Source organism: Bactrocera neohumeralis, chromosome 2, assembly GCF_024586455.1.
Source record: "Bactrocera neohumeralis isolate Rockhampton chromosome 2, APGP_CSIRO_Bneo_wtdbg2-racon-allhic-juicebox.fasta_v2, whole genome shotgun sequence".
In the NCBI taxonomy this organism is placed as follows: Eukaryota; Metazoa; Arthropoda; class Insecta; order Diptera; family Tephritidae; genus Bactrocera; species Bactrocera neohumeralis.
In genome coordinates this window covers 82,280,236-82,292,911 of record NC_065919.1, presented here as the reverse complement: position 1 = coordinate 82,292,911, position 12,676 = coordinate 82,280,236, and the positions used below count along the sequence as shown (strand labels likewise).

The window sequence follows — 12,676 nt, the reverse complement described above, 5'->3', positions numbered from 1 at the left end:
AAATATTATTATTTTGTAACTAATACCAAAGCAGCACAAAATAAATATATTAAATTATTGCATTTGATATTAATATGTCAACAATCATAGTAAAGGGGTCGATGTGGGTGTTTATGAGTACATATGTGTATATGTATGTAACTTGAGCCAACTTAACCATGGGGAATTCGTTGTTTGCAGTTTGCATAAAAAATGTGACGATGACTAAATCACTGTGAGGCAGTTAAATTGCATTCGATCGCGTCAATTAGCCATATTTATGAGCAATAAATTTGCGCAGAGCTTTTCGTTTACAAATATAAACATGTACACTTACACAATCTACACACACACACACATGTATTGACCGACTGTGGTCTGACTTTGGCCATGGCAATGCGAACGAAAATTTCTTTTTTGCCGCTTAAGCTTGCTGCACGCCATTTAAGCTTAATTTTTTGCGGCTTTATTGTTGTTGTCTGCTCGACCAAAAATCGGTAAAAGGTGGTAAGCGAAATGCGCCATGCCATTTGCACCGCGTCCAACATTTTTTTCGGTACACGAATGCACATACCTCGGAGTGAAATAGTTGCCTTGTACTAATGTAGGTGACCGTGTGTGATGGTGTGTGTGTGTGCGTTGGTGGCTTGTAAATGGCTAGTCGTGACAATTTAATTTCTTTTACACACATTTTTTCCAAATTCTTTCTTCTGTCGCTATGCTTTTGGGGTTTCGTTTTCAATTTCGCTTTTTCGTGATTTGTCAAAATTCTACATGTCAGCGTCGAGTGCCCTGCGACGGCGACTATTAAAGCGCTTGTCAACGTCAAATCGGTACTCAATATTATACGAACTTTCAACAGTACCTCAACGCTGCCGCCGTTGTATTGCTTAAGTGTGTGTGTGTCCTGTAAACTCGATTTTTCCCTCTTAAAGGATTATAACTAAATAAATTAAAGTAGCAAAATGATCGCTAATAAGAAAATCGCTTTCGTCGTTCTGCTGTTCGCCGCTGTTATGAGCCAGGTTTTGTGCCAGCAAGTCGCTGAGGATAACGCTTCCGATGTTGCTGGTTAGTGCTTTTGTCGTTAATTGATAAAAAGTGAAAGTGCTGAATAAGTTGAAAAAGTTTAAATGTGACAGCATTTAAAAACGCTGATATAAATTTGACAAGATTTAAAAAAGACAAAAAAAGATTAAAACTCATAAAAATATGTGCTTTTTAACGCAATGAGAATAACAGTCTGAATTTGGAAAAAAATTAAACTTTAATACTCTTTGCATTTTGACCATAAACTTAAATCTTTAATTCGAAAAAAATATATTTGTTTGTTGGTTTTGTTTTTTTTTTTCATTGTGTAATTTTTTCTATGAATTTTTTTTTCATATTTTTTTACTTTTTTTATTTTAATTTATTTTAATTTTTTTTCTATTTTTTATTTGTTATTTATTTTTCTTTTTTATTTTTCATGTTTCATATTTTTATTCCCAAAAATTTTCATTTTTTGAATTTTTAAAATTTAATATATAAATTTTGGTCACCTACCTTTTACTTAATTTTTATTTATTTCTATTTTCATTTCCATAAATTTTTAATCCTTTCTTCCTTAGTTTTGTTTTTCCACCCACCTCCCTCCTCCCCAAAAATTTTTAAAACTTTTATTATTTTTTAATTTTATTTTTAAAATTTTTATTTTTTATATTCATTTCTAATTTTTTTATATTTTATAATATTTTTTTTATTCCATTTACTTTTTATTAAAAATTCTATTTTTGTACTCTCATTTACACTTAAACTTCTTAAATAACGGTTCTTTCAATTTTAAATAATTTTTTTCATTTTAATTTTCCGCTCTTCTTTACTCTTTCGAATTTAATACAAATTGCTTTCATAAAAATTTTGTTTTCACCTTCCACGTACGCAGAAGGTCGCACATTCAGCCATCACTTCCTGAAGCGTTTGAGTTTTGCTGTCATTCCCGGCGCCTTTGTTGTTGGTGTGATCACCACCCTCTTGGCCGCACTTACCGTTGTCTCAATGAAGGGTTTGGGTGTTGGTGTAAGTATTCCTAAATTTTTTTTTGTATCAATTTTTCTACACAAAAAATAACAATAACAATTCGGCTACAATTTCAACTACTTTCAGGTAATCCTCTTAATTCTGGCTATCGGTCAGATGCTGTCACGCGCCATTCCTCAAGTGCATGCTGCTGCTTATACCGCTCCCGCCCCCGTGCCGGTAGTCTACTCGCACTCACACACCCAACAACCCGTCTGGCTCGAGAAGGAATGGTAAAAGGCGTCAGGCGTAGAGAAAACAGGACTTTTGTTACCTCAGTGAAGATGAAGATTTGTCCAAAAATCAAAGAAAGAAGAACGAATGCTGAAATTAGACCAAAAATATTATTAACTCTTAATTATTAGTATTTTAATTAATTTAGTTAGTTCTAATATTTATTTATTTATTTAAATATTTTTATATTTTCAAATTTGTCAACTGACAAATGGAATTTGTAAAACAAACAAAACAAACCCAACAAGATTTGCGAAAATAAATTATGTGAAAAAATGCGCTCAAAGAAAAGTGAAATGATTTTCATTATTCCATTGTAGGTAACCGCTATTTAGTATTCAGAACTGCTCTTAGTACTTCCTCGACTTTGATAGCGTTGCAAACATGGGCAGCCACGAACGTGACCATTCAATGTTGCACGTTTTGATCGATGGATTTGCCCGGCGATCAGCCGAAGCGAACCATGTAGAAAGAAGAAAGTACACACGAACGACATAAAATGTGTCGATAACATTTTCGGTGCGGGGGAAATTAGGTCAAACACTGTGTTTGTGAAGCGTTTTCTCGATGTCGATAAAACGGGCGAAACCTACAGACAAATATGTGTAGTTATTATTTGCTAAGTTTAGATTTGCTTAGTCGCTCCACTGACAAGCTTAGAATCACCAAAAATATAGTAAAAAAACGGCGAAAGTTGTAACAAATTCTGGTTTGGAATGTCTGCTTAAAACGACTTCTAAACGCCTACTCAAATATGGTAACTATACTTCTGTACAACTTCAACACTATATGAGAATTACAGATTGACGAATTATACGAAAAGTAATCAGCTTGGGCAAAAACTGAAGCCGTTCGAGCTTCCCAAGCGACATCGCTTTGCAAGATCTATGTTCTCTTTTTTTTTGTATGGAAACAAGCAAAATTGCCGCATTTGAGATAAAGAGCAACCTGCAGAGATCCAAGAGCGTTCATTTTATACAGAAAAAATAAGGGATTGGAATAGTTTGTGGGCCGGTGGAATCATGGAACGTAACCGTCAATAGCGACAGTTAATGCATGTTAATGTTAATGATAACCGACTATTTGATGCCTGAAATTGAAGCTCGTGATCTCAGCGACATTTTGGTTTCAACAAGACGGCTCCATTTTCCACACATCACATCAATCAATGGATTTATTGAGAGAACACTTCGGTGAGCAGATAATTTTACGTTTTGGGCCGGTCGATTGGCCAACAAGATCGTGTGATACCACACCGTTAGACTTTTTCCTGAGACGATATGTGAAATCTAAAGTCTATGCGAACAATCCCGCTTCCAATCAGACCTTGGAGAAAACATCACGGGTGTCATTCGCCAGTTACGAGTCGAAATGCTCGAACGAGTCATCAAAAATTGGACTCAACGGATGGACCATCTGAGACGTAGCTGCGGCCAACATTTGAAAGAGAAAATCTTCAAATAATAAATGCTAAAGAATGTTCTTTCAAATCATAATAAACATTCCTCACTAAATTTGAAGTTTCTGTGTTTTTTCTTTAAAAAAGTAAGAAACCTCGAAATTGATCACCCGCTAATATCATTTATACCAAACCATGTTTTTTGATTGCTAGAAAATTTTCCTTTAGAGTACTATACTTCTTGATTTTGTTCAGTCCTTAACAAATACTCAAGAACAGTCCATTACTAAATCTTCGTACACCGTTGTTATTTATCCTTTTTTCAACATTGCATAATTATTTAGATAAACACGGTATATATGTATGTATATCGGCAATCGGTAATCGGCAATGGTCTAGCCATAGTATTCGGCTTCCCTTGGGTCAACAAAAAGGTCTTTCTTGCTGCAAATACGACAACCATTTATTAACATTACAAAAAAATTTTGTATGCTACCCAAACAATCGATCCGATTTAAGTTAAATATACATAATTTTGTTTGATAACTGGATGCCATTTTAAAGGCATTCATACAAAAACTGAATTTCACAAAACTCGTCTGGCCTACGAACTCGATTGAATTTACCATACCATCGAAAAACTCTAGTCCTTGTTCATAGATGCACTATTGCTAGGTTGATCCTCATCGAAAGTAGTAAAAAATAATCATGCGGAAGTAGTTAGTTACGACTTAATTCCACTTTCTTGGCCGAAATGAATATTTTGGGTTACTGTAAGCAACACAAATAGCGCTCCTATGCCAAAACGTTCTGAGATATGGCGAATCACTACCGATTTTTGTGGAATCCGTTGTCCTGATATTTGTTTCAGGACGCTTGTTTCCTTCTAACGGTCCAGTGGTTAACAGGCCAGTACAAAATAAATAAAAATAGATGATCAGCCCCACCACACACATAACAAAACCTTCCTGACTGTCAACATCGACACCGTTTGCCAGATCGCCGGCTTACCGATATTCGACGCTTGATGCCATCACATTTTTATCACTAGTAACCAACCGTTTCAAAAATGGATCGTAATATTAGCAGCGATTTGACCATGAAAATTCAGGTCATGCGCTGTTTGTGTTAACTCGTTAGACAACTATACATCAGACTTCTATTGCATCAAACTTTTAACTCCTAGGAAATCGAAACACTGCTTACATAACGGCTGTTGTTATAGCGGCGAAAAATATTCTTGAAGTAACTTCGAGAAATAGTTGACAATCCTTGGTTGGATAAACAACTAAATCCGTTCCGGTTGCGATTACGATTGTCTTGGGAACTTACATAACGGTCGGACTGGTCGATTTCCATTATTCGACAATTAGCCTTCCAGAGTGAGGCGCATCTTTGACATCAAAATATCTGGAACGAAATGGATGAAATCAAACTTTTGTCAGATTAGCTGTTACAGTATCAAGATAATAAACACTATTCACATTTTCACTATCGCTTTGTCGCAGCAAAACTGTAATTTATTTGAAAAATCTATTGGTATTGGAATGGTGGAACTTATATTTTTATTTTAAAAACCTACGAATCGTACAAAGCCTTTAAAGGTGGTCGAGAGATCATTCACTAAATGATAAAAAAACTAACAAAGTTAAGAATATGTTGCTCGAAAATCGAGATTTTGGTGGATAAGTTGTGTATGAAACGCGTTCTTGCTCGACTTTTACCGATAAAGCTGAATTTTTTTCAAAAAGAGTACCGTAAAAAGGTCTCTTTGCACACACTTGACGAATTCCGATCCCACAATCATGGAGAGCAATAAAACTGCCGTTGAGACATGGGTTTAGGAGCTTGACAAGTCAACAATCATCTGAATAGAGGTAAAAAAACAAACGAGCCGAAAACAAAAACAAAAAACCGCCGCTCAAAAATCAAGTTGATGCTCATAGTCTTTTTTTGATATTCGTGGTTTGGTGAATCATGAACTTGTTCCGAAGGAGCAAGCGGTCAATAAGAAGTTCTGTTTTTGAGGCGTTTGCGTAAGAACATCCGAAAACGATCGGAATTGTTGAAGAAAAACTCATGGACTCTACACGATGATAAGCACCATCGCATCGAGCCACGACTGACTGAATTTAAAACCAAAAACGCAAAGAATACCATCGTTTAACCTTTTTTTCTTGTTCATCAAGCCAAAACTGCCGCTCCATGGAACCCGTTTTCAGTCGATCGAAGAGATAAGGGAAATACGCTGAAGGAGCTGAAGGTCATCCCAAAAGGTGCTTATGAAAAGTGTTTCGAGGACTGGAAAAAACGTTGTCATAAGTGTATTACATTTGGTGGGGATTAATAAGTGCTAAAGCATAGACATACTTACTTGATATATCTGGCCATATACTTTTCTGTATTTTTAAATGAAATAAACTTTAAGTCAACACTATATAATAATACCTTTGAGATCCAGCCAATATTTTGTAATGAGTTTCCTAAATGTGCTTTTGTGCTCGCAGTGGAAGACAATGGCAAAGAAATGTACCGCACAGTTGCTTTTAATACAACCACAAATTGACAAGCGACCAACATTTTGCTTAACAATTCCACTCACGCGGCCTAAAACAATCCGCATACTCAACAAATATCTCTCGTCTACAATAAATATTTACTGTTTTTACACATAAGCGCTGATCCACTTATCGATCATTCATTGAAATATCATTGTCCGCCAGAGTCAGTCCGAGTGCTAACTGCGAATCCAAGATCTTGTGTGCGATTTACTTGCGAATTTGTGCTACTTAAGACTACTTTTACGCGAAACAATAAACAGAACGTTCTTTTTTTCGAAATATGGATTGGACAGACAATTGCACCGTTAGCATTTGTGGCATGTTGCATGAATGCATGCCAATACACATGTTTTTGCACGACCAAATGCATATGTTTACAACAATTAACGATCAAGTGAAAACGGCAAGAGCAGAAATCGAAGAACTGAAAGTTGAATTGCCAAACAAGCTGTGGTGGATAGCGGCGCTTATGGCAAGCTGAGCAGCGCGGCGCTGTACTAGATTCTTTCCAAGAACCCCATTAAAACGGTGCGCAGCAGCATTTTCTTATTTGTTTCGACGTCAACAAGAAAGTCTAGAATTTCCAGCTTGCAAACACAAATGGCCAAAGCGAAGCGTTGGGGTTTGCTGGCGCGCTGCACGCTTTACTGCATCAGTCGCTAATCGCGCACAAAACCGCACAGAAGTGCAACTGCCGTGCAACGCGACGACACAAAAGCCAGAGTTCTTTATTTTACCAGGAAATATTTCACAAAAAAAAACTCTTTCAAAAATGGCGCTCATCAACGCTCAGCTCATTTGGGCAATTATTGTTGTTGCGCTAATCGCGCGCACCAATCAAGAGCGTTTGAGCGTAGGCAGCGCGCCTACGCAAATTCACGCGGAAGATGTTGTAAAGCGTAGTAGCAGCAGTGACTCCACTTTAAGCGCACGCCACACTGATGCGCTGATAAAAAGTGTGCCATACTTTCAGGCGTCACTGCCAATGCGCGTGTACGAATGCTTGCGCGCCTTCAGCATTTTGCGTTGCACGAAACTGTTTATTTTACAAAAAATGGAAGAGCGCAAGGCCATCAGTCAAACTGGCAACTTAACACGCGACTTTCTCGATCAGTTCTTCGACGCGGAGAACAACGTTGGCAGCCTGACAGATAACAAGTATGCGAATATGACGGATGAGAAGCTGAATCATTGCTTGGTTGTGCGCTTTCAACGCTTCTTCAAGCATCGCGATATCAAATTGCATTTCCTTCCCGGCGTAATGGTGAAAATCGTGCCGAGTCGCGACAACAAGCTGAGCTTCACGCTGAAGAAGAGCAAAAGTGAGTGCACTCAAGGTAACGCTGGTATACAAACTCAATTTTCCTTTGATTTATAGAAACTAAAAAGCATGCTGATCGCGCGAGCGGACGCGCCACCAAACTTGTCGAGGAAATCGATGAAACGCTGGACACAGCGGAGCCCACCATAGAAACGCATGCCGTTGAATCGGCGCTCACGAAGCAAAGCGATTTAGGTTTAGGCGGCGCTGGTGCAGGTGGTGTTGGACCTGGCGGTATAAGACGTAAAATTAAAAAGGCATCCTCTTTTGCTACTTACAAGAACACAATTCTGCAAATGGCCGTGCCTGTTATGGTCATGCCCGCAATTCTGCTGGGGTCAGTGTTGCCATTCCTGTTGCCTATGCTGAAGTTGGCCACCATAATGTCGATGATGTTGAATAACAGCGCTTTTATTGCGGCGCTCGTTTATGCCGCGCGCACCCATGCGAACGCGCAGGAGGAGCAGCAAATCAGTTACCCTCCACAGGGTTACTTTTAGTGGAATTCGTATTCTTAATGTGTTTTGAAAATGTTTGAAATAATAAAATTTGAAGAAGTACTTAGTTGTGAACTTATGACTTGTGTCATTTTTGCATCTTAATTTAGGCGTAGGATTGGAGTTATTGGAAATATTCCTTATCCACTTATAAATAAGGTCTTTTATAACATAGCCAATCAAAAATTATTTACAAGCTTTTCAGATAATAGAGAAAAAAGTTCAAGTCAAAATCATAAACTGAAAAATCGTCAAAAAACTATCTTACGCTATTGATGTTTTCAACTACCGATGCTTTAACCACCTCAGCAAACGAAATAAGGACTATGAATTTGGCGTACACCTAAAGATGCCGATTTCAGCTGGTTTATGTCCTCGTTAAAATTACTGACATTAACGCCGTCAAAGAAATGCGATGGACGGATCAGGAACGGACACGAGTAGGTCCTTGTGATATATACTACAGCGGCCATATAACAGAGCGCAAATTTGGTGTGGTGTGTTGCGTCTAGCCATAATCCATAGTAGAGCAAAATATATCAATATAACACTGATAAATACAATATATAATATATCAGACGGAAGAGAACGATGAACTTACTAAAGATGCTTTTTATAAACGGCTGGAACGCGCTTATGACTACAGTCCTCGCCACGATGTAAAATTGTGATTGGTGATTTTAACGCAAGAGGGGCATGGAGAAACCTCGCCAAATTGGTTTGAGGCTGATTGACTTCGCAGGGGTCCGAAATATGGTTGTCTGCAGTAGTAAATTTCTGCACAAGAAAATTCATCAAGCTTCAGCGGCCTTTAACTGCTAACTGCCGTGAGATAAGCCTCCTTAATATCTCATATAAGGTCTAACTGAACGTAATGTGTGAGGACTAGACGAAATATCATGTCATTGCTTTCGCGACTTGACTCACACAGCACTATTGACAGTTATAACTTTTAAATCATACGTAATTCCGCCTATCTTTGAATCACTCTTACCAACAGGTGCTACTTTGGACTGAGTACGCAATTGAAAGGTAAAGTCCTCTATCGACGAACAAATACCAAACTCTATATATTCCCGTCTTGCTATATCATACATGGTGACATTCTCATGTTATAGTTCAGGTCATGTTGCTCGGAAGACCTCCAGAAGTCAAAACTATGCAGTGCTTAGATAATTTGTGGGTCAAAACACTCTGTTTGAAACCAAGAAAATTGTAGAAAGATATTAATAAATGAGTTTTTATAGCATGGAAGTGGTAGATATAAAAAGATATATGCCTTATAATACTCAGCACTGAACTATACTTTTGGACCATGTCAAATAAAAATGTTTTCCCTAAAGAACTTGCATTTCATCGGTCAGTTTGTATAGAAATTATTTGGTATAGTTGTCCGACTCAAAGAATTTCTTCGAAGATTGTAGCAATGTTTTGAATTATAATATGTTCCAATTTCGTGAAGATACCTTGTCAAACAAAAACGTTTTTCATACTTAAGTACTTGTTTCCGATCGTTCAGCGGTTTGGACAAATAAGCTGCTCAGCTTAGTGAGAAAAAGACATCTGCAAAATTTTAGTTCAATATCTTTCTTGAAAACTGTGGGACTAGTTCGCGGACAGACGGATATGGCTATATCACTCAGCTTAATTTCTTAGTTATCCGACGTTTCTTTTTGGTATGTCTGAAAATAATCCCAGATTCCAGTTTTAGTTCAGTTTAAGATAAAGAAGTTTTCTTAACCCTGCATATAAGCCCTTGTAGAAAAGGATAAAAATAGAATAGTATATGTGAGAGTATTTTATAAGTAGGCTGATTTATTCTGATTTTTCTGCCGATTAATTACGACTTCGCAAATAAAAATAGTCCAATATTCATATTTTCGAATGATGCTTTCGCCACCATAAACCAGAATAGCAACTCTGTCTGCAATATAACTTATTATCCATTAAGCAATCTCGATATTATCTTGAAGAATTGTTGGGTATGAATGATCAAGGTTGATTTGAAAACTATCACATATACCGCTTAACTTAACAGTTTTTACATTTTCTTTTTACTCCGTTTCTTATCGAAATATAAAAAAAAAGTCGAACTCCATATGAAATGTCACAATAAATACAATTATTTAATATATTCCTGTTATCCAAGTAGTAAATGACGAAATACACTGGGAGATCGTGCGCCATAATTTCTGAATAAAATTTAGAAGTAATTTTAATGAATTTAAAACAACACTGGCAAAAGTTCATACTTTTTAATTCCCAATTTTGATAACTAGCTTTGTCGCATGTCTCAACTACTGAAAATTGGTTATGCTAATTCTGTTTGTTTACCGGAAAGTCTAGTTATCTAATGCAGATCAAACACGTGCATATTAGAAAAAGAACTGAAATAAAATAAGTAAGGAAGTGTTAAGTGTGGACACAGCCAATCACTGGATGAGCTCGCTATAGCTCATATATTGAGTGTTATAAATGGAATATTAAACGTGGCTATCATTTTATAAATGTAAGTAAATGAAAATAAAAAGAAGTATAGTCCGATTTTGATCATTTTTGGATCAAAGTTGACACATGAACTCCACACCATTTGTTTCTAATGGTTCAATAACTTCCTCATACAATAAAAACCTCCTTAGAAAGCATAATAGATAGCGAGACAAGATCATCTTGTTCATTTATATATCTGTATAGTATAACACTCTAAATATCTCACTTAGTTCTGCTACTGAAAAAAACGCTAGATGAAAAAACTGTTTTACTCTGATCCACATGTTAATGGGTATAACAAATAACATTCAGACAACATTTCTATCTACATAATAAAAGTATGAGTATCAGAAACGTTTACAAAATCTGTATAAAATATGCATTCTCGAAACAACTTTGAAGATTCCAAACTCATTAAAATAAAGTGTGCATGGTTTTCATTAATTATTGTGTTTATTAAGTTTTTCTTTATATTATATAATATTAATAATGAAGCTGATCGTTTTATATGCGGAAAATATACTTCGATATTTGCCATTGACAACCAAGCGATGAGCAAATATATATTATATATTTATAGAACTTAAACATGTCATGATTTGGGTATTAACTTGGAGAAGTAAAAAACCTTATTCTTAAATAAATAAATCTGACAGTAATGTATATATTTAATTTTATTCGAGGTTTATCCTTATCGTTTTCAAGTTGTTCCAAGGCAAAATCAGCAAACTCACCACGTTTACGGTGGTCTCATGGTTTTAGTTCTTGAGTGAAAACAATTTTCTATGTATGCAATTTTTTAAAACGTCTTCGAATCGAAAAATTGCGATTTTTTACAACACTTGCCTGAACGGCAGCAATATTTTCTTTATTTCGAGGGATTCTTTGTCTTTTTGGCAAAATGGCAAAAACGCACGAAAAGTTGCAATCGGAGAACGATCATTTTGATAATTGAATTGAATAATTTTTAAACGTCGTTCTTGCGTATATATTTTCATTATAAAATTGTAAACATTACTGAATACAAAGAAAAAAATACAGATCATGACATATTAACAATGGCCACAACGACATTTGGAAATCATAACACCCCTATTGGAAAACGCGGTACAACTTTGAACTTTTTCACATACGAGAGTTATTTATGTTATTGACAGTTACTTAAAATATTCATTTCGGCCAAAAAATTAAATTAAATAGCGAACATTTTCACACGATTAGTTTTACAACTTTCGACGTGGTTTATCTCAGCAACAATTCATCGATGAACGTATTTAAATTTTTTGGCGATGAAGCTTCATCAAGAACCAGTGTTTATCGTTGGTATGGTGTATCCAATGAAGGACCACTCCAAGACGAATTTCTGGAAGGTCGACCAGGTCGACCAAAATCAAGTCTTGCTCAGAAAACTATTGATGGTGTGGACAAACTGATTTTGCAAGATCGTTGATTGTTTTTAGATGATTAAAGTTTGTTTTTGTTTTAAAATCCCGAATGATAAAAGGAAGAAAATACGTTTATTATTTTTTTTTTTTTCTGTTGTTCTAATTTTACTTATCATTTGTATTCTTCGTCGCTCCATTTCTTTTTTTGACCGAACGACTACAATACTTGACCAATTTGAACTAAATTTAGATTATTCACATAACACCTTCTTGGATAGTTTACACCTACTTTCCTACATTCTATACAAGTATATGCAGATTGGTTCTCTGCAGGGGTATACGCTATCTCTCTATATCTTATCTTAGCCGCCATATATCGAATAAACTAATGACTATTCCTTATTTTGACTTTATAATCCCTATATAATTTAAAAGCTAGGATACTGCAAGTTGAAGCCAATTTATATATCAGAACATTTCTCCCTGTAGATCCCGTGTACGAAATGTGGCACTACCTAGGATATAACTATTAAATTTGCCGCTATGTTTGTAATACCGCGAACCTTTGAAGTATATTCATATATCATCAGCGTGACCTTAGCCGATTTAGCCATATCCGCCTGTCTGTTTATCTCTCTGCAAATACGTGAACTAGTCTATCAGATCTTAAGAGGGTATTCTGGTCTAGGATTTTGAAAAAATCGACTTTTTTCTTGCATATTTTGAAAGTTTAGCCTTTCGAAACTACTTTT

General features: G+C 36.0%; 2 protein-coding genes across 2 annotated transcripts; both read left to right on the top strand.

The window, feature by feature from the left end:
- The first annotated feature begins 944 nt into the window (after nt 1–944).
- Nucleotides 945–2,365, top strand: LOC126766127 (protein apnoia). Its single transcript, XM_050483984.1, has 3 exons — nt 945–1,050; nt 1,904–2,037; nt 2,125–2,365. The coding sequence occupies exons 1-3, from the start codon at nt 945–947 to the stop codon at nt 2,272–2,274; spliced, it is 390 nt and encodes a 129-aa protein (XP_050339941.1). The 3' UTR covers nt 2,275–2,365.
- Nucleotides 2,366–7,003: 4,638 nt separating this feature from the next.
- Nucleotides 7,004–8,052, top strand: LOC126766106 (uncharacterized). Its single transcript, XM_050483919.1, has 2 exons — nt 7,004–7,553; nt 7,610–8,052. Exons 1-2 carry the CDS (start codon nt 7,004–7,006, stop codon nt 8,050–8,052), a joined length of 993 nt encoding a protein of 330 aa, XP_050339876.1.
- The last annotated feature ends 4,624 nt before the right edge of the window (nt 8,053–12,676 follow it).